General features: G+C 42.1%; 1 protein-coding gene across 2 annotated transcripts in view; it reads left to right on the top strand.

Moving 5' to 3' along the window:
• LOC124012920 (angiopoietin-1-like) overlaps positions 1–24,576 on the top strand; it is a 61,592-nt gene extending 37,016 nt beyond the window's left edge. For both annotated transcript variants that reach the window (XM_046326978.1, XM_046326977.1), the window contains exons 7-9: positions 687–853; positions 17,929–18,059; positions 22,245–24,576. In XM_046326978.1, the coding sequence (XP_046182934.1) occupies positions 687–853; positions 17,929–18,059; positions 22,245–22,408 (462 nt within the window). In that variant the 3' untranslated portion in view covers positions 22,409–24,576. The remainder of the gene's footprint in view (positions 1–686; positions 854–17,928; positions 18,060–22,244) is intronic.
• Positions 24,577–27,478: the final 2,902 nt, after the last annotated feature.

Raw genomic sequence — 27,478 nt, 5'->3', positions numbered from 1 at the left:
ATGTCTCAGGCTGGAGGAATGCCCCGTGTTTACTTTCCTCCTTCCATTCTCCCAATCATCGAAAGGCTCTCGGCACATCTCCCCCTTCAACCCACCCCTTCCGCAAATCATTAATGGAACAGTCCAGAGCTCCAGACCAGTCTCTATGAGCCATCATGTCATCCTAGTTTCTAATTCTCCCCATTGCAGGTTCGTTACTACTGCTGCCGTCAAAAGCACTTTATCTACAATGGGAGTCATTGTGCTCCTACCTAAACGTTGTAATTGTTGAGAAGGCGTACGTGGCGTTGTGTGCATCTGTTGTCATTCTCATGGACTGTGTAATAAAGAGGGTTTATTACGTGTTTGGTTTGGGTGGGAAGAGGAAGGGTGGAAAAGGTGCTTTGTGTGCCTTTTTTCAGCTGGTCCCAATTTATGCTCTCATAAACAGGGAGGGCTATTCCTGTGCGGTTTCATGCTTTGTGTTGCATTTGTTTAGGCGTCAATCCTGAAGCAGTCATTGATGATGACATCACAAAAATGTTATTTAAAAAAATTCCATGGTGGAGAGATTTGCATCTTTTCCAGGAAGACCTTGGAAGGGATCGGGAATGACTTCTATCCTGTATCCCGGAATTGACGGTAAGATTCCCTATGGGCCTCAGTGATGACTCTGGCCTCCTCTTGCTCTCCTTCTTCTGTTGCAGGGCTTTGGGACGGTTTCTGCAGAGCACTGGCTGGGGAATGAGTTTGTATACCTGCTGACCAGCCAGAGGCAGTATGCCCTCCGTGTGGAGCTCACCGACTGGGACGGACACCAGGCCTTCTCCCTGTACGACCGCTTTCACATCGATAGTGAGAAACGCAACTACAGGTACTATTAAAGAGCTGTATGTATGTGTCTTGATAAGCCTCGAATTCACGTTGGCACTACTGACTGATATCTAAAATGGAGACATTGCTGACATTATGCAGTCCAAATTCCTTCTCTTTTGATGGTATCATGTCGTAACAGATATTTTACATACAGTAAAATGTTCCCACAACTGATACTTGGTCCTTGAATAAGGAGTTTAACTTTTTGCTTCTTCCCGAGCGCTAAATGTTTTTCAAACTGTGGCAGATGCTTGGATTCGTTAGATTTGGAAATTCATTCTCATTTAACTGTATCATGTCATAACAGATATTTACATACAGTAAAGTGTTCCCGCAACTGATACTTGGTCCTTGAATAAGGGGTTAAACGTTTTGCTTCTTCAAGAGCACTAAATATGCAGACGTTTGGATTCGTTAGATTTGGAAAACTACTGGAACATTCCAGAAAGTTTCGTGCAATCAAAGGTCTCTGAGAGGAGATGGTCTGACAATTCCAATTGAGGTGATTCGTCAGATTTGTAGCCCCTTCTGATAAGAAGCTACTTCAGTTTCTAAATGTTATTTTTTTCAACTTCAGATGGATTTCTGTTTGTTTTCCGAAGACGTTGCAGCCATTTATGCTGCCGGGAAGGGTGTTTCGCAGCGTTCAGATGTTTGGACAAACTGGTGTGGTCGGGTTGAGAGTGAGGCGATTGTCATATCTAATTTGTGGAAACATCTTGGATTATGTGACGACAGGATTTACTTTAAGAAGTCTGCCTCTTAAAGTGTCAGGTGCACACTCTCCAGGTTTTCTCTGTAGGCTACAGAAATTGATTTTACGGTAAAGCTATAGGGAGAGGTCAACCGATTTCTTTTGTTATGCGCTGAGACTAAATCCGGGTTTATATGTCCCATTGTGAAGATTGGATAACTCCATCCCTTTTTACCTCTCAGAGTTTAATACTGACCGCACAGGCACTGACTTCCTTCTCCCTATAGACAGTATTTGACAAGGAAAGATTTGTTAAGTGCAGAGAAGGACCATGTAGGATACGGTTCAAGGGGGGATAATGCAGGTATGTTTATCTACACTGTATGTAAAAGGACACTTGAACAGGGATAGTGATTTATTTGCACTCAAAGGATTCTCCCTCCCTCTCTCTCCTTCACTGTTCCCCTCTCTTCCTCTCTCTCTCTCTCTCTCTCCCTCACGCACACATACTGTAACCTCTTGCTATTTCGATGGGTGAAACAGTGGTTGTTTGTTTCTTCAGGGCAGGAAGAGGCATCTTTGAGCCTACAGTGGGCTTTAGTTAAGGGAAGGAAGGCTCGTTGGCGCTCGGAGTGGAGAAATCTAATCGGCCTGCTGTTCACTATAAATATATTTGTTCTCTCAAATAGTTGTGTGATTGCTTCTCAAGAACATTGGCCAAAACCAACCAGGCCACAAACAAAGCTGCCATCTATGTTCTGTTCTCCTCTGCTCTGGCACCTCCACTTCAGAATCCCAAACAATCTGCGACATGTTCTTCAACTTGTATTTATTGTACTGAGAAGCAACAGATTGTAGCAAAAGATAGCATGACGTTTTGGTTTGGTTTTGGATTATTTTGGGCATCGGTGGTGGGGGCCTTACTGGAATAGTACAATCTCCACTGACGCAGACAGACACGTTTGTTATGACACGTAAACGAAAGTAGCACGGTCATGCAACTCACTTACACACACATGCCCACACGCACCCATTGGATACCGCAGATGGTAATTTAAAGCTGTAGTCCACCGATGCACAAGTGTGCCCATTTATTATAAACAATGTCGAGCTTTGCTAGGAAATGTTTGCTTTACTGCCAGCTCCTTGGTTGCGTCTAAATATAAAGCCAGACGGAAATTATTGCCCAGAGAAATATAGGATTCTAATCCTTGATCTAAATCATATGCAGCATGGACTAATTGTCACATTTATTACTGTCCCCCCCTATTTTAATGATTTCCAAAGCACAGAGGCTGAGTAATACTCACCAACACTATTTTATTTAGTATCCAGACAGCATAATAAATACAATATAATAAAGCTATTAAATCAATCCATCGCAATGTAGATCTTGGTTATTCAAAACATATTTGTGAGTAAGTAGTTGGAGAAGTAAGTAAATTGGCCTGGTTCTCCTCTCATGGTGTGACTAATGCCGCATTCAAGTGCTAGTCAGAACTAGGAAACTCTGAAATTTCTGAACTGCTAACTGGTTATAGTTATACACATGCAGCTTTCAACGAATCAGCAAGTCAGAAAGTTGAGAGTTTCCTAGTTCTGACTAGCATCTGAATGCGGCAATAGTCATTTCCAGATGACACAGTATTATGGGATTGACGCAGAAGTCTTGGAGAGTCTGTGCTACTCTTCCCTTTTTGTGTTGAAGCCGTGCTTAAGGATGTTTGTACTGGCAATAGCCTGCATCCATATAAACATGAAAAAAGCATCTTAGTATCAATTTTACAGCAAGGGAATACAGTGTTTGTGAAAATATCTTCACTTGTTCTGTCTTTTAAATATGAGTCTGTGTGTGCAGCTAACTTTCTTGTTCCCTAAGCTTTTTCTCCCCCTGTATTTTCCCATTATGTAATACCTTATTTTACCCCAAAAGGACAATGCCCACCATGCCCATATTACAGTATACTTTAAACTGGCATCAACAATGCTACTCAACTTATACTTTACAAATACCGTTGAAATTGCTGAAAGAGTATTTACGGGCTGACCTTGTAACTCATAACTACACAGCTCCCACTGAACCATGCTTGAACAAGCTTGTAAAAAAACATTGTTGGGGGGGGGGGGGTTTCGCTCCGTTGTGAATCACGTTTCTGCAATTGCTATAACCTATGTCTCTCTGTAAACAAATACAAAGGAACAGTCTATAAAATGGACTGAAATAGTTAGCTTGGTGAAATAGTGGGTTTGCAACTGAAATAATGGGCTGTACAGTGATTTAGTCATGACCTGCGAATGGCATTGATAATGATGTCCATCAACACATTCGATCGATAACACTAATTTATCAACACTTACAGTATGGGCCTCAAAATGAGGCCTTCGACCCTGTTAGGAGTCTTATTAGAGAAAGATGGCGGGAGGAAAGAGCAGGGGAAAAACATACAGACTGAAAGAAAGAGCAAAAGAGGGAGAGTGAATCAGAAAGATGGGAATAAATACATTCCTACTGCAGAGAGGGGGGAGGGAGGGGAATGGAACAACCATTTACACTGCCGATCTGTGGACAGATCTTATACATAATAGATTTGTGTCTAATCTTATTTAATGAGATCATTTTGAAGGATCGAAGAGGGTGAGGAAAACGATAGTTATGGTTGTAAGTTGCTTAGATGGTTTGCTGTGAAGCAAAACATCAGTGTTGTTGCAAAGTTTAACTTACAAACGGATGGGGACTTTTGTTTCCAGAGCTGTGTGTGTGTGTGTGTGTGTGTGTGTGTGTGTGTGTGTGTGTGTGTGTGTGTGTGTGTGTGTGTGTGTGTGTGTGTGTGTGTGTGTGTGTGTGTGTGTGTGTGTGTGTGTGTGTGTGTGTGTGTGTGTGTGTGTGTGTGTGTGTGTGCGTGCGCGTGCGAGCGCGTGGTGGCCTGGGTGGTCAGGGAGAGTGTTTCCGGGGGTCGGCCAGGCATGAGATAGTGCCAGATACATGTTATTTCTCAGGGGTCAGAGCCATCAGTCAGGGGTCAGAGTTGATTATATGACACAGACTACAGAAGGGCTTTGACCAATGGCTTACATCCTTTTCAACACGGATCTGAGTAGTGGCCCTGTACCACAGTGGTCCAGGGGGATCATTTGACATATTAACAATTCATATTGAAGTGTTGAATTATGTAACAAGTCTACTTGCTAATCTTTTATAAGCTATTTAGAGTTTCCTTAACTTTCAAATGCCCTTAGGTGTACTAACTACAGTATAAGTTATGATTATTTACTTTACTACATTATGAATAGAATCTTTGCAATGATTCAAATTTCATGTTAGTTTCTGCTTGCATGCACCAAGCTGTTTTTGGGTCTGTAAATGTGTGTATTATATTGCAGTTGTGCTTTAACGTTGCATGTGAGGATTTAAGAATTGAATAAAACAATCATCTCCGGAACATTTTGAAATGGAACTATGTTAAAAAGCAGTGTGGGAGTTACTGAACATATGCACGGACACGAGTGAGGTTTACAGCTCAACGCTCTCCTCCGCATGTATGCCGAAATAGGGCCTTTCTCCAACGGAGAGGATTATGTTTACTCTTCAACTGACTGTTAAATCTTTATTAAATATCCTTCCTCGTCAAGCCAAGTTCCCTAAATCATGGGATTTCTCCATATGGTAATGGAAATCTCCCTGGTGGAATCAGACAGTATCCTCAGATGTATTTGACGTGGGGATTTGGAGAAGGACTTGGCAAAGGAGGGATTCTCTAGCTCGGCTGTAACCCCTCTGTCCTAGCTTTACACTGAGATGGGATCCCTGATACCCCTAACTCCTGAAGCTCGGTTTACTCAGCCAACACTCATCCGCACTGCATTCTGACTGATAACCACAGTACAGGGGGGAGGCAGCAACGCTGAATACTGTCTGTCTGTAAATCAAATGCTAAGGTATCTGAATACAACGTTATGTTGTGAATCTAAACTCTAAAGATGATTTAGGTGAGAGGCGGTAGTATTATTCTGATATTTTATTAACCCTTTGTTGGGTTAAGGTTTTAGTTTAAAGAAATTAACAGGGATGCATACAGTATGATCTACCTCAGTGATGATAATCATTGGCAACTTGTAAAGTAAAAAATGGCGAGTGTGTGTGCACATACGTGTGTGTGTGTGTGTGTGTCCATATGTTCGTCTGTCTCTGTGATGACACCCAGCGGCAGGCGAGCGAATGGGCTACAGCCAGACACCTCTGGGTAGGACGTGGTCCATTGGGCATGGTGATTAACCTCTGCTTTGAGCCAATTAGGCCGCAGTTCAGCAGGCTAATGACTGCCAGGTGTGCGACAGCATGTGCTGCCTGGACCTCAGCAGGTTTGGTCGTCTCAGACTGGGATAAAAGGAATAAAGCCAGCATGCTAGGTTGAACTGTGTCAGTCAAGAGAGGAAAGAAGTCCATTTGAAAGACTGACACAATTCTTTCTATGCCACACACATGCAAAATAAACGTTTGTACAGGCAGACATACTGTATAAAACAAACGTACACCTGTAGGTTACATATTACAATGTGCTTAAAACAACTCTGGGGGAATCCCTTCAGAATGTCAGTACATACAATGAACTAAAACAGCAATATCCCCCATTTGGGATAACACGGGGCCTTTTGAAATGGGACATGGCAAGCAGATAACAGACGGGCTGTGGAAGGGTCAGTGGGGGCCATTCCACAGTGTGTTTAGCCACAGTCTGATACATCTCACTGGTGCGGAGGAGAAAGACATATTTACGATTTTCTTTATTTTGCAGTGTTTAGGGATGAATGACACCTTCACTGAGAACCCCTGATGTATGGACCCCTATGGCACACAGGACTTATAGTACTTTGGGGAGTGGAGGTCTCTGTTAACTTTAACTGTCGCTGGCTGAGCCTGGGTGGTTTGATACAGCCTTACAGATACAGGAACTCAATTACTATGTTGTTTGATGTTGCATACATGCAGGTATTAGGTAGGACTAACTCAAGTGGTTGAAACAAGAGAGAAGTGAGATTGATGGAATTCTATCTTCATACTACATCATGATGTAATTCAGCCTGGAATGAGCAACCTCTACATAGTTTGTATGACCAATATAGCCCCGCAGCCTAGCTGTAAAGTGTTATTGACTTTGGAGGCTCCTCATCCTACTCGATAAATTTGATTTTATATTTTAAAAGTTGTCCTTTTTAGATAAAACTATAGTAAATATATTCACGTCACCATATAGCTGATTAAAACACATTGTTTTGCAATGGTCTACATTTCCATCCTCCTCCGGGTACATTGACTTAACTACAAAAGGCGTATGGTTCTCACCCCCTTCCATAGACATACATTGTAATTATTACTACTTCCGGAGGACGTCCTCCAACCTATCAGAGCTTTTGCAGCATGAACTGACATGTTGTCCACCCAATCAAAGGATCAGAGAATTAATCTAGTACTGAAAGCATAAGCTAAAGATAACTAGCACTGCAGTGCATAAAATGTGGTGAGTAATTGACTCCAAGAGAGAGAAAGATATTAGTTCTGATCAAATTCATGTATTAAAACATGTAGGAGAAGTAGCAGAAAGAAAGAGAAAGAGAAATCACTTTTACTTACTTAGATAGCTAATGCGGCTAGCTAATGTAGCCTAATCAAACACCCGGCTCAAACAGAGGCTATCCAGCACTGGAACTCTTCCAAGTCAATGTAAGATTTTTTTTAAATTAATTTATTGTCACCGGGGCCTGCCGTTGTAACTGCTAAATTACTTACTGTACACTGTACTACGTGATTGTAGCGGGTTTACTAATGTGTTACTTCTATTAGCTATGTTGACTATGAAGGCAAAAGGCTCATATTTTGAGCCCAACATTTTTGGAGGGCTTGCCTGTTTTGCATGTTATTTTGGCATGGCCAAAAGCCAGAGAAAATGCAGAGCGCCAAATTCAAATAAATTACTATAAAAATTAAACTTTCATGAAATCACACATGTAAGATACCAAATTAAAGCTACACGTGTTGTGAATACAGCCAACATGTCAGATTTCAAAAACGCTTTTCGGCGAAAGCAAACAATGCTATTATCTGAGGATAGCACCTCCGTAAACAAAACAGAGAAAACATATTTCAACCCTGCAGGCGCGACACAAAACGCAGAAATAAAAATATAAATCATGCCTTACCTTTGACGAGCTTCCTCTGTTGGCACTCCAATATGTCCCATAAACATCACAAATGGTCCTTTTGTTCGATTAATTCCGTCGATACATATCCAAAATGTCAATTTATTTGGCTCGTTTGATCCAGAAAACACTGGTTCCAACTTGCTCAACGTGACTACAAAATATCTCAAAAGTTACCTGTAAACTTTGCCAAAACATTTCAAACTACTTTTGTAATACAACTTTATGTATTTTTTTAAGTAAATAATCGATGAAATTGAAAACGGGATGATCTGTGTTCAATACAGGAAGAAAACATAAACTGACGCTACCTTTCTGGTCACGCGCCTCTAACAGTACACTTGAAGTGACCCTCTTTTTTAACAGGGCTACTTCTTCATTACACAAATGAATAACCTCAACCAATTTCTAAAGACTGGTGACATCCAGTGGAAGCGGTAGGAACTGCAAGAAGGTCCCTTTTCCCAATGAAAACCCATTGAAATGCGAGTGACCTAAAAAAAAGATCTGAATGGTTTTTCCTCTGGGTTTCGCCTGCTACATAAGTTCTGTTATACTCACAGACATGATTCAAACAGTTTTAGAAACTTTAGAGTGTTTTCTATCCACATCTACTAATTATATGCATATCTTATCTTTTGGGGATGAGTGGCAGGCAGTTAATTTGGGCATGCATTTCATCCGGCGTGAAAATACTGCCCCGTCACCAAGAAGTTAATACGTGTCACATATCAGTTTGCAAACAATGTAAAACAAAAGATATATCATTGAGTTAATAAAGCCACATACAAACATGGTCTCGTTGAGTAAGGCAGCTCCAAAATGCAGGTGTTTCAGCCTAGCTCAGTGCTTTCTGTGGTGGGGCAAGCCAGCAGAGAATACAGAGTGTTACGCCGTGACTGGCTCAGTGTTCTGTCACTCATAGGGACACTACGACACCACCAAGTCTAAGGGTAGAGCTAGAAAATTCTAGCCCCTTGGGTGCTGCCATAGAGTTACATTAGAAGTGCCCGTCCAAGAAGGCTCAAGGTCATTGGCCACAGATAAAATGACGTCAAATCACGTTACATGTATAGTAACTTTGATTGGACTGATTGTACTCATGTCAATATCATACTTTCAAAATCTTAGCTAGCAGTCATCATCATGACATTTAATGGTTAAAGACCTGGAGAATAAACCCTCCTCCTCACAGCTGCTAATTTCCCTTAATGTTGATAATGTGGTTGTTACTGACAAGAAGCACATGGCTGAGCTCTTTAATCACCACTTCATTTAAGTCAGGATTCCTACTTGACTCAGTCATGCCTCCTTGTCAGTCCAACATTTCCTCATCTCCCACCCCTTCTAATGCGACTATCCCCGATGCCTCTCCCTCTTTTCCCCTGCCCCGCTGCAAAGTTTCTCCCTGCAGACAGTCACTGAGTCCGAGGGGCTAAAGGAGCTCCTTATTAAACTTGACAAAAAAAACCCATCTTGGTCAGATGGTTTAGACCCTATCTTCATTAAGGTTGCTGCCCCTATAATTGCCAAGCCAATATCCAACCGTTTTAACCTGCCTCTCCCTTATGGGGAGGTTCCCGTTGCTTGGAAAGTAGCCACGGTTCATCCTTTATTTAAAGGGGGAGAACAAGCTGATCCTAACTGTTAAAGGCCTATTTTAATTTTACCCTGTTTATCAAAAGTGTTGGAACAACGTGTCAATAATCAACTGACTGGCTTTATTGATGTCTATAGTATTCTCTCGGGTATGCAATCTGGTTTCCGCTCAGGTTATGGATGTGTCACCGAAACCTTAAAGGTCCTCATTATGTCACCATTGCCCTTGATTCTAAGCAATATTGTGCTGATTATTTTTATTGACATGGTCAAAGCTTTTGATATGGTAGACCATTCCTTCTTGTGGACCGGCTAAGGAGTATTGGTGTCTCTAAGGGGACTTTGGGCTGGTTTGCTAACTACCTCTCTCAAAGAGTGCAGTGCATAAAGTCAGAAACTCTGCTGTCTCAGCCACTGCCTCTCACCAAGGGAGTACCCCAAGGCTCGAACCTAGGCCCCACGCTCCTCTCAATTTACATCAACAACATAGCTCAGGCAGTAGGAAGCTCTCTCATCCATTTATATGCAGGTGATACAGGCTTATACTCAGCTGGCCCCTCCCTGGATTTTGTGTTGAATGCTCTACAACAAAGCATTCTTAGTGTCCAACAAGCTTTCCCTACCCTTAACCTTGTTCTGAACAGCTCCAAAACAAAGGTCATGTGGTTTGGTACGAAGAATGACCCTCCTCCCACATGTGTTATTTCTACCTCTGAGGGTTTTGAGCTTGAGGTAGTCACCTCATACAAGTACTTGGGAGTATGGCTAGATGGTGCACTGTTCTTCCCTTAGCACATATCAAAGCTGCAGGCTAAAGTTCAATCTACACTTGGTTTCTTCTATCGTAATCGGTCCTCTTCCACTCCAGCTGCCAAACTAACACTGATTTAGATGACCATCCTACCCATGTTAGATTATGGATACATCATTTCTAAAGCAGCAGGTAAGGGTGCTCTTGAGCGGCTAGATGTTTTTACCATTCGGCCATCAGATTTGCCACCAATGCTCCTTATAGGAGACACCAGTGCACTCTATACACCTCTGTAAACTGGTCATCTCTGTATACCCATCGCAAGACCCACTGGTTGATGCTTATTTATAAAACCCTCTTGGGCCTCACTCCCCCCTATCTGAGATATCTACTGCAGCCCTCAACCTCCACATACAACACCCATTCTTCCAGTCACATTCTGTTAAAGGTCCCGAAAGCGCACACATCCTTGGGTCGCTCCTTTTTTTCAATTCGCTGCTGCTAGCGACTGGAATGAGCTCCAACAAACACTCAAACTGGACAGTTTTATCTCAATCTCTTCATTCAAAGACTCAATCATGGACACTCTTGCTGACAATTGTGGCTGCTTTGTGTGATGTATTGTTGTATCTAACCTTCTTGCACTTTGCGCTGTTGTCTGTGTCCAATAATGTTTGTATCATGTTTTGTGCTGCTACCATGTTGTGTTGCTACCATGAGGTTGTTACAGTGCCTTGCAAAGGTATTCATCCCCCTTCGCATTTTTCCTATTTTGTTGCATTACAACCTGTAATTTAAATAGATTTTGATTTGGATGTCATGTAATGGACATACACAAAATAGTTCAAATTTGTGAAGTGAAATGAAAAAAAATGACTTGTTTAAAAAATAAATAATAATAAATAAATGGAAAAGTGGTGCGTGCATATGTATTCGCCCCCTTTGCTATGAAGCCCCTAAATAAGATATGGTGCAACCAATTACCTTCAGAAGTCACATAATTACTTGAATAAAGTCCACCTCTGTGCAATCTAAATCTCACATGATCTCAATATATATATACCTGTTCTGAAAGGCCCCAAGAGTCTGCAACACCCTTAAGCAAGTGGCACCATGAAGAGCAAGGAGCTCTCCAAACAGGTCAGGGACAAAGTTGTGGAGAAGTACAGATCAGGTTTGGGTTATAAAAAAATATCAGAAACTTTGAACATCCCACGGAGCACCATTAAATCCATTATTTAAAAAATGGAAAGAATATGGCACCACAACAAACCTGCCATGAGAGGGCCACCCACCAAAACTCATGAACCAGGCAAGGAGGGCATTAATCAGCGAGGCAACAAAGAGGCCAAAGATAACCCTTAAGGAGCTGCAAAGCTCCACAGCGGAGATTGGAATATCTGTCCATAGGACCAGTTTAGGGCTGTACACTCCACAGAGCTGGCTTTGCGGAAGAGTGGCCAGAAAAAAAGTAATTGCTTAAAGAAATGAATAAGCAAACCTGTTTGGTGTTCACCAAAAGGCATGTGGGAGACTCCCCAAACATATGGAAGAAGGTACTCTGGTCAGATGAGAGCAAAATTGAGCTTTTTGGCCATCAAGGCCAACACCTCTCATCACCCCAAGAATACCATCCCCACAGTGAAGCATGGTGGTGGCAACATCATGCTGTGGGGATGTTTTTCATCGGCAGAGACTCTGAAACTGGTCAGAAATGAATAAATTATGGATGGCGCTAAATACAGGGAAATCCTTGAGGGAAACCTGTTTCAGTCTTCCAGAGATTTGAGACTGGGACGGAGGTTCACCTTCCAACAGGACAATGACCCTAAGCATACTGCTAAAGCAACAGTTGAGTGGTTTAAGGCTAAACATTTAAATGTCTTGGAATGGCCTAGTCAAAGCCCAGACCTCAATCCAATTGAGAATATGTGATATAACTTAAAGATTGCTGTATACCTGCAGAACCTATCCAACCCGAAGGAGCTGGAGCAGTTTTGTCTTGAAGAATGGGCAACAATCCCAGTGGCTACATGTGCCAAGCTTATTGAGGCATACCCCAATAAACATGCAGCTGTAATTGCTGAGAAAGGTAGCTCTACAAAGTATTGTTTTTTGGGAGGGTGAATAGTTATGCACGCTCAAGTTTTCAGATGTTTTGTCTTATTTCTTGTTTGTTTCACAATAAAAAATATTTTGCATCTTCAAAGTGGTAGGCATGTTGTGTAAATCAAATGATACAAACCCCCACATTAGTTCCAGGTTGTAAAGCAGCAAACCACTGTATGTTGTGTAGCTACCATGGTGTGTTGTCATGTGTTGCTGCCTTGCCATGTTGTTGTCTTAGGTCTCTCTTTATGTAGTGTTGTGTTGTCTCTCTTGTCGTGATGTGTGTGTTGTCCTATATTTTTGTTTTTCATTTTTCATTTTTAATCCCAGGCCCCCGTCCCCTGCAGGAGGCCTTTTGCCTTTTGGTAGGCCATCATTGCAAATAAGAATTAGTTCTTAACCGACTTGCCTAGTTAAATAACGGTTGAATAAATAAAGTCGACAATCTACTGGCAAATCCTTTTTAATCCTTGTCATATGAAGAGAAATAATGAAGAGAAATTGTAGAGAAAACGAATTGGTGCTCATTGGCCATTGGACATAAACATTACACAACAAGTTGGAAATCACAAATTCAACAATAAGTGGTTTGGAATCAGTGACTAACTGCAAGCATTGCAAAGCAATCACTAGCCTGCTAGTCAGTGGAGTGGCTGTGTGGTCCCAAATATGGGATTAAGCTCTTTTCCAAGTTTAAAATGATAAACATTCAACATTGGCCATGCTGTCAATGAATCATGATTTGGGCCATGCTCAAAACAACTGTTAACTCAGAAATGAGAGAACTTGACTTCAGTGAGTTCAAGACAACTGGGAAGTTGGGAATAAACAAGCTCCGACTGGGAAAACACGTTTTGAACCGTCATCCAACTCGGAATTGTAAATCTGGCCTCTTTCTAGAGCTCCGACCTGAAGATCAATGACGTCGTCAGGATTTGACCTTATTTTTTTTTTGAGTTCCCAGTTGTTTTGAAAGCACCATAAATCCAGAGAATGCCAGACTTTGATGACAAAATTTGCCCACAAAGGCCCGCCGCGCCACCTTCCTGTTCAAGTGAGCACTGAGTCCAAAAATGTCTTGTATGCTGCTGCATAAATTATGTAATATGCCAAGGAGGTATTATACTGTAGCTAAGAAAGTAATACTAAGTGTATGTTGTGTAATAAGCTGTTAGTATCCCATGTGCCTCACCCTAATAGTTTGGTCTATTTTCCCCTCTTAATTTTGCCTACTGTTCCCAGTCCACCTCCAGTTTCAAATGTTCTGCCTGCGGCTATTGAAACCTGATGTTCACTGGACGTGCTAACTTGTACCGTACCTGCTGTTTTTGACTCAATCCCCCCCCACACACACACACACACACACACACACACACATCTGCTGTCTCGACCTCTGAATGCTTGGCTATGTGCCAAGTGACATTTAGTCCTGAGGTACTGACCTGTTGCACCCTCTACAACCACTGTGACCATTATTTGACCCTGCTGATCATCTATGAACGTTTGAACCTCTTGAGGAACAATCTGACCTTAATGGCCATGTACCCATATAATCCCCACCTGGCACAGCCAGAAGAGGACTGCCCACTCATCAGAGCCTGGTTCCTCTCTAGGTATCTTCCTAGGTTCCTTTCTTTCTACAGAGTTGTCATAGCCTCTGTGCTTCTACATCTGCATGGTTGGCTGTTTGGGGTTTTTGTCTGGGTTTCTGAATAAGCACTTTGTGACATCGGCCGATGTAAAAAAGGGCTTTACAAATACATTTGATTGATTAATATAAATAAGGCCAAGCGCCAAAAAAAAAAAAAGATGTCTTCCCTAATCTTAAACAGCGCCGACCGTCACTGTGTTGTAAGTGGTGTTGTAAGTTTGCAGGCTTTGCGCTAATGATAGTGATGCCCTCATGCATATTGGAGTGGGCTGTTGAAGACTGCAGTGGACTAGTCGACGCATACCGTGTAGTTTAGCCCAATAGAATCCTCTATTTGAAAATAGATGTCATTTAATTCGTTTGCCAAGGATATATTTTGGGAAAGCTTGACAATTGTTCAAGTTTCAAATGATCATGTATTATCATAAAACAATGATACTCGACTGATCCCAATTTTGGTCATTTCCCTCTTGTACTCTGCAATACTCCAGAGTCCTGTCCTTATTGCGATTGAAATCAAATCTACAACAAAGCAGTAATAATGATGCGTAGTATTAATACGATTAGCATTTGTATAAATGTTTTATATATCCATCATCCGGCAAAGAAAGAGTACTAACAAACCAGCATCCCCTTTGGATATTAGCAGAATGACATGGCAGGACACCAACACTTCTTCCTTCAGGCTGTCATTGAGAAAGCTCAAAACAATCCCCCACAATCCAACATTGTGTTTATTAATGAGCCTTGGCCAATCTAATTTGCTCGAGTTATTCCAACAAGAGCCAATCAGATCGGCACAGTTGGCCTTCAAAGTCTGTAAGGGCCCGCATCGGTTGCGCAGATGTTTGACCCTGGAGATGAAATACAGCCCGTTACATGACACGCTAAACGTTTCTGCCGAGAAACAGAGACAGCAGAATAACTGTACTCACGCAGGGGGAAAAAAAAGTCTCGGATCACCCTACTTATCAGTTAAGCACATAATGGACTTGACATGACAGGATGCAGATGTCAATTGAGGTGGATTATCTGAGGTAAATTGTCTGGTAAATACACAACACACCCAGTAAATACAGACAAAAACTATTTTAAGGTCGGACGAGTGTCATGCGGAGAATCCCTCTTTATGACGTGTCTTGGCGATGTTTCTCTGTGCGGTCGAAAGGCTGTGTAAATGTCTTCTAAATACACAGCTTGTGTCTGTTCTTTATCGGAGCAGTAGCAGGCTACATCCTGGACTGTGTGGGTCAGGAATTAACAGAAGTTAAACTGCCAGGAACTCAAGCTGTGTTTTGTGATATGAGAGGTGTGGGCCTTACAATAGAGTATCTGCAAGAACTTCTGTAGTCTTAAAGGGTCAGAGTCGTTCTTCAGCACGTGTCACAGATGAAGACTCACTACCCCCACCCTTCCACTACCCACACACCCACCCACACACACACACACACACAGCTGTGTTTTCGTGAAATTTCAGGACTTTTTGGAGTGTACATTTTTTTTTAAATCATATTTTCCCTAACCCTAAAAACCCTAAACCTAACCCTAAACCTTAACCCCAAAACCCTAACCCTTAAGCACACACACACACACACACACACACACACACACACACACACACACACACACACACACACACACACACACACACACACACACACACACACACACACACACACACACACACACACACACACACACACACACACACACACACACACACACACACACACACACACGCAACTCCCTACAGTATTTCATCACCCCACTACCATGTCTAATTTCAGCATATTCTATTCATCCAACCCACCTTTGATTCAGATAAAACCATTATGATTAGAGCTATGACTCTCCACTACATAATACAGTATTGGTTTAGTGGCTTAGTTGAATTCCCAACAGTGATATAGTCACTTCTTTCCTCTTTCGCTCCATACAAATCATCCATTTACACAGCTGTCTAAATACAGGAGTCATGTTCATGTTAAAAGACTTGCTCCAAGAATACACACCACTGACCAGTGTCTCCACTTCATGAATCTAACCTGAAACCACACAGCTACAAGCAGATGTGTCAGTCAATTACAGTTTGAGGGACATCAGAATGTAATATCTTTGCATTAATTAATTGTACACATGTTTTGTTGGCTACACTTCACCCCCCTCACTTTCAATGGGCAATGGGAAATTCATTCCAGGTGGCTACCTCATGAAGCTGGTTGAGAGAATGCCAAGGGTTTGCAACGCTGTCCTCAATGCAAATATAAAATCAAATATAAAATATATTTTGATTTGTTTAACACTTTTTTGGTTACTACATGATTCCATATGTGTTATTTCATAGTTTTGATGTCTTCACTATTATTCTACCATGTAGAAAATAGTACAAATAAAGAAAAAAACATTAAATGAGTAGGTGTTTTGACTGGTACTTTATATAAATATCTATTTTTAAAAGCCTTTCCAACCTTTCTTCATAGGAAAAAACACAACTTGACTAAGACTCGTTACCCGCCTACTCCCCTGTCCATTCTGATTGACGGCAATGTGTTTCAGGAAATGATTTTGCTTAACAGAACATGTTTCAGAGCGCAGAGCAGACACATTGGCATGGTCCTCTGACAGAGTTTCTTGGCTCTGAGAGTCCATCTTTGGTGAGAGAAAACTCTTAGGCGTGTGATAATGTGGGTTAGAGAAAGGCAGGCCACAGAATGAGCTCCTAATGATGCAGGTCACAGCAGGAAAGAGAGGATTGACACTACAGCATTTCTGCTCTCTTACCAAGAGTGATTTCACAATTCACAATGACACACTCAAGTGTGTTTAGGCACACCTACTCGTTTTTAAAAAACTATTTTCTACATTGTAGAATAATAGTGAAGACATCAAAACTATGAAATAACACATACGGAATCATGTAGTAAACAAAAACGTGTTAAACAAATCAAAAATGTATTTTATATTTGAGGTTCTTCAAAGTACCCACCCTTTGACTCTCTTAGACCCTAATCCCAGTTGGGGAGAATTGTTAGGGGTTGAGGGGTGAGAAAGATAGTGATGATTGGATCTGAGAAAGGTAGTCATGTAGTGGGCGGATCGATGAGGAAGACACCAAGGCGTATGGTTTGGAGTCATTGACTCTTTTTGATCATGGAATAAATATTCAACCAGCTTCCAACATTAGTTAATGTCAAGCCTCCTAATGACATTGAGAAGTGAGATTACACTTGCCCAAATCACCTCGTCAATAGACAATGTCTTGTGACCTTGCAATACCAGTCACTCAACCTAAAAATAGAAATCCACAAAACACACTATTCTAGCGACACGGCGTGAGAAATCAACATTACGTTACCCGTCCACCCAACCAACCTTCCAGAGACATCCATCTCAACCCACCCCAGCCACAGTGCCCCTAGACAGGGGTTCCATGATACTGGTCCACCCTGCCCTTCCTGTATGTGCCCGCTGGTTCACTATGTCTTTCACCAGTACAGCTGGGGCCTTGGTTGATTTACAGGTACCACATGTGTAGGTTAGACTGAGCAGCCCTGCAGGCAGCGAGCCTGCAATACTGTAACGTACAACGTCTTTGGGTTAATATGCTTTATCTCCACCAAAAGGCCTGCCATAGTGAGCGCAGCAGGCCTCTGATTATTCCGACAGAGAAGAGTGTATCACACCGTACTGTATGACCACAGGAGGGAAGACAGTGGGCATAGTGCATTGCATACACACAAGGAGGGACACTGTGTATCTGAGGACTAGGACCAGTTGGAGGGGTTATGTAGGCTACATGACGGTGCCTCATTGGGCTGTACCTGGGTCAGCCCTTAACGACCTGGTGGTGGGCTTCCCAGACAACTTTGTCTACACTTCTCTCTCTTTAGTTCATTCATGTTGACCCAGGCGGAGAGACTGTTTGCAGAACAGATTTGCACAGGCAATCACTGCTGAAAATGTAACTTTCCCGGGAGGTCTCTTACAGTGTGTTACGTCTTCTTCTCTCCCTCTATAATCGCCCTCATCTATTTTGTCCCCTTTTTCTTGTCGTCCTCTACCTCCTCCTCTCAGACTGTTCCTGAAGAGTCACAGTGGGACAGCAGGCAGGCAGAGCAGTCTGGTGATCCACGGGGCAGACTTCAGCACCAAAGACATGGACAACGACAACTGCATCTGCAAGTGTGCCCTCATGCTCACAGGGGGTAAGTACCAGTGTGTCCCCATAATGCACCACACTGCATAGTTGAAATATATAGTTTACCAAGCTACCAATGACTTCACAATGGAAGGAGTTAAGCAAAGGTTAAGCTAACCGTAAAGTTACATTGAAAATGTAACTACAAAATACTTTGTGATATATTATCATATCTATATCTGAATATCAGACCTCAAATTGCAAGACCGTATCACTCGGGGGTCATATGTTAACAGAATGTGTAATTTAGCCTATTAAACACAACAACTATGTTTGAAGTGAGAATTAGGCAGGTCTGATGCTGAAATAAAAAAATATTCTTGCATATTTTATTTTATTTTTGGCAAAATGATAAGTGTGTATAGTTCCAGTAGTTAGCTACACTGCTACATGGCAAAACATTTTTAATTACTGAAAACACTACCAAGATTTGAATTGAGTTCAACTACCACCAAGCTACTGCATGTAGTTAAATGTAGTTAAATTACTAGTTGAACTATACTGAACAAAGATCTACATGCAACTTGCAACTATTTTAAATATTTTACTGAAATAGAGTTCATATAAGGAAATTAATGAATTAGGCCCTAATCTATGTATTTCACATGACAGGGCAGGTGTGCAGCCATGGGTGGGCCTGGGGGGACATAGGCCCATCTACTTGGGAGCCAGGCCCACCCACTGGGCTTTAAAACAGACAGAAATACTCCTCAGTTTCATCAGCTGTCCAGGTGGCTGGTCTCAGTTAATCCCACAGGTGAAGAAGCCAGATGTGGAGGTCCTGGGCTGACGTGGTTACACATGGTCTGCGGTTGTGAGGCCAGTTGGATATACTGCCAAATTCTCTTAAACGACGTTGGAGGCAGCTTATGGTAGAGAAATGGTGGACATTCCTGCAGTCAGCATGCCAGTTGTGCACTCCCTCAAAACTTGAGACATCTGTGGCATTGTGTTGTGTGACAAAACTGTACATTTGAAGAGTGTATTACACCATGTGTTATGATCATGGTGTTTAATCAACTTCTTGATATGCCACACCTGTCAGGTGTTTGGATTATCTTGGCAAAGGAGAATTGCTCACTAAAAGGGAAGTAAACACATTTGTGCACAACACTTGAGGGAAACAAGCTCTAGGATCTTTTATTTCAGCTCATGAAACATGTGGTGTGGTAGGGGAGAAGAGTCCCCACAAAGAGAAGAGTCCCCACAAACCACTACATCATGGCAGAAAGGAAGATGTATCTTTGTAATTTTCTTTATTTAACCAGGTAGGCTAGTTGAGAACAAGTTCTCATTTGCAACTGCGACCTGGCCAAGATAAAGCATAGCAGTGTGAGCAGACAACACAGAGTTACACATGGAGTAAACAATTAACAAGTGAATAACACAATAGGAAGAAAAAAAAAGTGGAGTCTATATACATTGTGTGCAAAAGGCTGCATCCTGGTCAATTGTCTAGAGAACTTGGTTCCACTACAAGACTAGCCTGACTCCTCCTAGCTCAAACCTTGAGACTGGGTTGTGTCATTTTAACATGGACCTGTGCATGTGGCATTGTACCACAGTACAGAGTAATGACGCATGTGTGGAGCTTACTGCATCTCCTAACTTCTGCACTCCCACTACAGCACATTTGGGGTTTCAAATTAGCACCATAAAATGTCCATGGGCCGGGTACCAAGTGTCAGGGAGATTCAACATGACTCTAATTCTCTGGCTGTGTAAGTGGAGCAAGGTGACCCTACTCACTGTATGACAGTTCCCCAGTGGAGGACTGGGCTTGTAAACCGTTTATGGTCAATGGCAAGAGAAGACAATATCGGGGATCGGGGGAATTCTGTCCAACCAAATCTAAGGACTGCGTATTTCCCCTAATTCAACAAGCCAGTCTCACAATCCAGCAGTGTGTTTAGCCAGAGAGGGAGAGCAGGAGTGACACTTCCTGCAACGGAGTTAAGAAGGGTACCTGTATCATAGTAGTGACTTAGTGTAATTAATAACTGCACCACGCTCAAAGGGATATTTAATGTATTTTAATATATATATATATATATATTTATATATTATAGGTGCCCTTTGCGAACCATTGGAAAACTTCCCTGGTCTGTGGTTTAATCTGTGCATGAAATTCACTGCAATTACAAATGACCTTAGAGATAATTGTGTGTGGGGTACAGAGATGGGGTAGTCATTTAGAAATCACGTTTAACACCATTATTGTGCACAGAGTTAGTCCATGCCACTTATTACGTGACAACGTTAAGCACATTCTTACTCCTGACAAAAAGGGTTGAATAGTTATCGACTCAAGACATTTCAGCTCAGATTTTTTTTAACGAATTTGCAAATAATTCCACTTTGACACAAGGGGTATTGTGTATAAATCAGTGGCACCAAATTGAATTGACATTTGATCCAAAAGTAATCTTTTTCAATTCATTTAAAACAACAACATGTGGGAAAAGTCGGAAGGTGTGAATACTTTCTGAAGGCCGCTGTAACACACAAGCTCAGTCATACTGAACAGACCTAACCCAGTCCTCCTGTATGTTCACTAGTGTACTGAGGTGACAATGACAAAAGACTATCCGGTCTGGAAACAGATCACCAAGTGTTTCTAGCAGGGTCAACTGTTTTTACAAGAGAGTAAAAGCCCAGCACTGGAAAACACAGAGGATACTGATCAAATCGGAAATAAATCATCATGGATTTAGTCACAAAGAACCAATGGGAAAATCTTTGCCACCCTGACCCCATGCCAGGACAAGAACGAACAGTACGAACTGTGGGACTCAGTATTAGGTCTTCTGTGAAATGTCACAGTTCACACTGGCACTGGTATTTAGACCTGAGGGGAAAGGCTGTGCCCCACCAGATATCACCCATCGATTGACACATGCCACACCAGCCACAGTGTGCCAACCTGAAAATATAAATATTTGTCTTGCTCATTTTCATGTGTTCTTTGGTGCTAGGGGTAAAGCAATACATTACCTTTGAGGGAGAAATTAACAAGAGGATAAAAAAGTGCATACAACAACATTATATTGCAGGGAATTTATGTCTTCTGAATGCCAATCCCAACAGAGCTTATTTGAGCCCATGTGTAACAGATGTGAAACGGCTAGCTTAGTCAGCGGTGTGCGCTAACTCAATCGGTTACGTCACTTGCTCTGAGACCTTGAAGTAGTAGTTCCCCTTGCTCTGCAAGGGCCGCGGCTCTTGTGGAGCGATGGGTAACGATGCTTCGAGGGTGAATGTTGTCGTTGTGTGCAGAAGGTCCCTGGTTCGCGCCTGGGTATGGGCGAGGGGACGGTTTAAAATTATACTGTTACATTGATGCTGTTGACCCGGATTACTGGTTGCTGTGGAAAAAGGAGGAAGGTCAAAAGGGGGGTGAGTGTAACAGATGTGAAACGGCTAGCTTAGTCAGCGGTGTGCGCTAAATAGCGTTTCAATCGGTTACGTCACTTGCTCTGAGACCTTGAAGTAGTAGTTCCCCTTGCTCTGCAAGGGCCGCGGCTCTTGTGGAGCGATGGGTAACGATGCTTCGAGGGTGAATGTTGTCGTTGTGTGCAGAAGGTCCCTGGTTCGCGCGAGGGGACGGTTTAAATTACACTGTTACACATGCACATCTACTCTTTCTCTAAATACCACTGAGAGTTAACAGGTCCTTAAAACTAACCTCTCAAAGCAATTCATGATGACAGAAGTGAGTGCTACAGGGCGATAGTCATTTAGTTCAGTTACCTTTCCTTTCTGGGGTACAGGAACAACGGTGGACATCTTGAAGCAAGTGGGGACGGCAGACTGAGATAGGGAGAGATTGAATATGTTTCCAAACACTCCAGCCAGCCGGTCTGCGCATGCTCTGAGGACGCGGCTAGGATGCCGTCAGCCTTGCGAGAGTTAACATGCTTAAATACCTTTGCAATTATGTCTAAACAACTGCTCCATTGCTGCTGTGGGGAGTTCACTGTGGCATTCTGTCAAGGTTCAACATTGCAGAACCAGAATAGAGAAACTCAAAGTTTACAGTGTAGGACCTTCTGGTGTAAAGCTTCTGCTTTCTTTTAGCTTTAAGCAATGGCGTTTCATACACACTAAGGTCTGTCTTTGGTTGTCTTCAACTTTTTGTCATGGGGCTTATAAAATGATCTAATTCTCTCCGTCTGTTCTTTGCTCTGCCCAGGTTGGTGGTTCGACGCCTGCGGCCCGTCCAACCTCAACGGAATGTACTTCACCAAAGGGCAACACGTCGGGAAGCTAAATGGCATCAAGTGGCACTACTTTAAGGGTCCCAGCTACTCGCTACGAGCAACAACCATGATGATTCGTCCGCTGGACTTCTCATAGACACCGAGTGCGTCCAGAATGGCACCCTATTCCCCATATTGTGCAATACTTTAAATGAGTGCACTACATAGGGAATAGGATGCCATTTCAGACGCGACGTTAGAGTTTTTCCCCTACACTCTCTGTAAGGCCAATGGGACAACTGTATTAGGAGGAACGCTTCCTGCTTCACCCTGTTACTATCGTCTCACCATAACGACTTTGGAGTTTGTCCGGATGGGAACTCTACACCACCTGGCTCTTGCTTGGTTAATGTTACTTCAGAGTCAGCCTGGAAGTGTGGTTGGAGGGAAGAGGGCTTGTGGAACGAGAGAGGGGTCTCGTCTTATCATAGAGCTACACTGTGAGTGATGAACTCCTTGCGAAGTCGGAGGACAAACTGCTTCGCTCTTTTTTAAATATTTGACGCATGAACTCAAGTAGAGTTCAACTCTCACCCCAGGCCTGTGGACTCTCACCCCAGGCCTGTGGACTCTCACCCCAGGCCTGTGGACTCTCACCCCAGGCCTGTGGACTATTGGGGTAGACTTCTCTCCTTTTTGGGAACTGACTGCAACATTGCAACTTCGTCTGCATATGAAGACTATATGACAGACCACACGACTACCCATAGACTGCATGACAGGCTGCCTTCAGACTACATGACTCCCTATGCGCATCTGGAATGTTCTCACAACCATATGGGAGAAAAAGGCATTTTTATAGAGGTGTTGCACCAAGACATTGGGACATTGAACAATGTTTTATATTTCATGCTTTTTATTCCTATATAGCCTAATAAATTTGGCATGACGTGATGTTGTTTTTACATAAGTCACTCTGGATCGTTTCTGGAGAGGAAAAGTCACAAGGTTCACCATCAGTATAAAATGTTTTGGTCTTATATGTACTGCAGACTCCAAAGGCAGTTCTGAGAACAAGCCTGGCTCAGTCAATGGTTTTGCTGCCACTTATACAGTTGTTGTCCTGCCAGAGTGCGCTGATTATTTTCAAAGTTCAAAATGCCACGTTATTATTGGATTTGGCAACTGACAGAGATTTATCTGCAGTTGGTATTGGCTGACAACCAATGGCTGCCAAGGTTAAAAATGTGGTGATCTTCTTTCCTCATTTAAATATTAAAAATAATATACTGTAACGAATACATATATATATATATGTATATGAACTACTACATCTACCCCCCGAAAGCGTTAAAGAAATGGATGGTGTTATTATACATTTTCTGAGAGTTTTGGAACCCTTTGAACATCAGATGGTGATTTTTCATTTGAAAACACTGTACAGTATATAGTATTTGGGTACAGCAAAGTGTAGATGATTTGAACAATTCCGAACCACATTTAAAAAAAAAAAACTACCTAGCCATTGTGTGCGCTTGGATCATAGCTTCATAAATGTTCCTTTCAAATGGTACTCCTCAGTTTGCTTTGCTTTTGCAATGGTGTTTTACAAAAAAAAGAGGTTATGTTATGAGGTTATGTTATGAATAATCACCTTTTTTATGACCGGAGGTGGCTACAGGGTCTTGACAGAAATGTGGTCTGTCCATATTTTGAAACTCTAACCACTGACCAAAAGATAAGTCCCATTTTATTGGAAACACCCCCACAACGTCCCTCGAATGTGTCTTTGCTTAGACATACAACCGCACTGAACCCCAGATCCAGACAGGTTTTTCTCTTTCATCATTGCAGCTTAGAAACTGTTGTTTTGGCTGAGGCATAAAATGGAGGATTCCTTTAAGTGTACTGTGTGTACTTGTATTGCATTACTACCAGCATGAAACAACAAGAACGAATGCACGGTTTAATATACAATGTTACTGAAGGTGGGCTACATGTTGAGGAAAGACACATGGAACTTGTAAAACTATGAAATTACATGTTTATTAACATACTAAAAGTGTATAATTTAAGTGTATATGTAAAATAACTTTCCTGAGGAAAGCCACTCCATTTTGTTTTTATTCCTCCAGAACCACAGTGGTGTTCTGAAGTTGAGCTTAAACCATAGAAGTAATATTAACAAGAGTTGAGAAACGTGCCTTAAATGACTCTGCTTTTACCTCGTTAAACTATAGATTTGACTTTCTTTTTTGTAACAAGTGGTCGAAATGTCAAGTTGTTAAACTAAATAAAAAGCATGTGATGCACTAATGTTTTCAATCTGGGTATACATTGGGCGTTTATTTTTTAATGTAAGATGTGCTGATTTTGAAACAGACCGATTTTGGTGTCACATTACAATGTATTCGCTCACAAGTCTCTCTCACCACAACATCCTTTGACACATACACACTCAGGTCCCAATGGGCACACCCTGGTTGAATCAACGTTGTTTCAACATAATTTGTCAGCGTATTGTGACATGGAATTTTATCTCAATATACCTCTTTATTTAGGTTGATAGCATTACGTGGAAACAATGACATTGATTCAAACATACCATTTTATTATCAACATTGAAACATGGTCAATGTCTAATTGAACATGAAATTCAACACAATTTAAAATATAGATTTTTTTTTACGTGGAATTCAAACAAATTCAATGTATACATAGTTCTTATGATTATGTGAAAATTAGATTGATGTAACAACCTGTTAGTCAGGTTAAGTCAATGTATTTCAATTAAAGTTTTGCCCTAATTTCAATGTTTACAACGCTGGTTGAAATGAGATGAAAACATGACAACTTTTTTTTTTTTTATCCAATGTATTTTCCATGTTAATTCCACGTCACAATACACTGACAAGTTACTTTGAAACAACGTTGATTCAACCAGTGTGTGCCCAGTGGGATTCTACATTTCTACCAAACAGAGGCAATTCGCCACTCTCTCTTATGACAATACCTTGTCTTTCACACCAAGTCAAATAGAGGAGAAACACAGAGGGATGACACACGAGTGAGTCCTCCTATCAGGCAAACGGTGCTGAGATTATGAGGACCCGTGTGCGCCCGGGTCAGCTGCCTTTGTCTCCACCTCAACTCGGCCCCTTAATACACTGCTGCTCTCTGCCGTGACAGATTGCAGAGGTGTCAAATGATGCTGCCGAGACCGTTGGTGTCTCTTCGTAGTTGATATTTCTGGGGCCTAATCAGAGGTTGAACAAATTACGTCTGCCTGCAAACAGCTGCTTATCCCTTAGCTCCTGGGCTGACCTCACACCCTTAGTGGAATCCATACAGGGGCTAGGGTGGGGGTGAGGAAGGGTCCAGACACACAATGAACAGGAGCGATGAGGTCGGCTCCCTCCACTATAGAAGTGCAGGATACAGGATGGACGATGAAGGATGTGGAATCATTCCACTGTGCAGGAGGCATGGGCGTTTTCTTCAAAAAGAGGATTTTGATGTCTTCAGAAGTAGACAGAAGTAGAAAGAATTCCAACTAGGGGCTCACATATTCAGGATGTTAGGTGAAGTGTAGACTGACCCTTGACCCCCCTCTTAACGCTCCCCACCTCCTGCTTCCACAGGCTGTTAGCTGTGCTGAAGACGGATCATTTCCTGTTTTCTAAGGGCGGCCGAGGGAGTTTGGCGCCGATGGGGAGGTTGCTGTGCCTGGGCTGCAGACAGTGCTGGGCCCAGACCAGATTAGATAAGAGGGAAGACAGTACCTGCAGTGTGAACACAGAGAGGCATCTCAACCCCCTGAGATCACCTACTCACATGAAGAATATGAAAAATTAAGGGAAAACGGAAATTGAGACGTATGTATGAAAACCAGGGGTGAAAGTAAGGTGGTTTGGTACGGCGTCCCGACAAAATAAATAGTGTGGGTATGAGCCTATCCCAATAATTAAAACAAAATGTCAAGAAAACTGTAGGCTATAACCGCATGTCAGACGAATGAAAAAATGTGCAAATGGACTTGAAAACGGATTGTATAGCCTACGCTCCACAATGTGATGTGGTTAGATGAGAACACTGACATTTTGCCAAGGCAGAGATGAGTGGCCGACACCGAGACACACGTGGACAGCAGTGGACGCATAAATTCTGGCCTAATGACGATCGCCAAATGTCATTAGCCTTTTCTGCCTAAAAAAATGTCTCTTTCCCATTGACCAGTGTTTGGAGGCTGGAAATAATTTGCGAGTGGATGAACGTGCCCGAAGGAGCCCTTTGAAGTGACTGTTTGACAATCACATAAAAACATCATGACTGTTTGTGTTTACGCCACAAAAAGATCATACATTTTTAAAGTTAAAGGACAAATCCCATTGAATTAATAGAGGTTCTGTATGGAATTCTAATGATTAGGCCCATAAGAAAATACAGGAGGTCCAATACTGGGAATAAATTAAATCTACTTTCACCCCTGATGAAAACAAAATGTGTCCGTTGGCCCCCTCATTAACTTTTTATAAGTCTAAATTCCTGCTAACTTCCGACTTAGATTTCAAACATTATTAGAATGGATATGTCATTGAAGGAAAAAAACTGAAAAGTTCTGATGTTCAGAATACTAAGAACCACTGGTATTAAAACTCAGAATGACTGGGTTTTGGGAAAAAAAGGGAATTTATTTTTGATAGCTACAGAAGTTTAGAGGACTTTGCTGTTACATGCTTATGAATAGCCTATATGATGTGTTCGCCAGTTTCTTTATACGGTTTTACCTGGAGAAGAACCTTTTTGGTTCAAGGTGAAAACCCTTTTTGGTTTCAGGCACTTTAAGGGTTCCAAATAGGGACTAGCCAGTTGGATACAACAGTTGTGTGCCTTCGTGTTTGAAAGGTGTGAATAAAAATTGATGTAATTACTTTCTTGGGGGAAATCTATATTGAACAAAAAACTAAACGCAACACTTAACAATTACAAAAATGTTGCTGAGTTACAATTCATATAAGGAAATCAGTCAATTGAAATAAATGTATTAGGTCCTAATCTATGGATTTCGAATGGCTTGGCCGGGGCTCAGACATGGGCAGGCCTTGAAGGGCATAGGCCCACCTTCTGGGGAGCCAGGCTCAGCAATCAGAGTGAGACGGATGTGGGGGTCCTGGGCTGGCGTTGGAGGTGGCTTTTGGTAGAGAAATGAACATTGACTTCTCAAAGC

The sequence above is a fragment of the Oncorhynchus gorbuscha genome, linkage group LG24, assembly GCF_021184085.1.
Source record: "Oncorhynchus gorbuscha isolate QuinsamMale2020 ecotype Even-year linkage group LG24, OgorEven_v1.0, whole genome shotgun sequence".
NCBI classification, from domain to species: Eukaryota; Metazoa; Chordata; class Actinopteri; order Salmoniformes; family Salmonidae; genus Oncorhynchus; species Oncorhynchus gorbuscha.
This window is presented reverse-complemented; position numbering and strand designations above follow the sequence as displayed.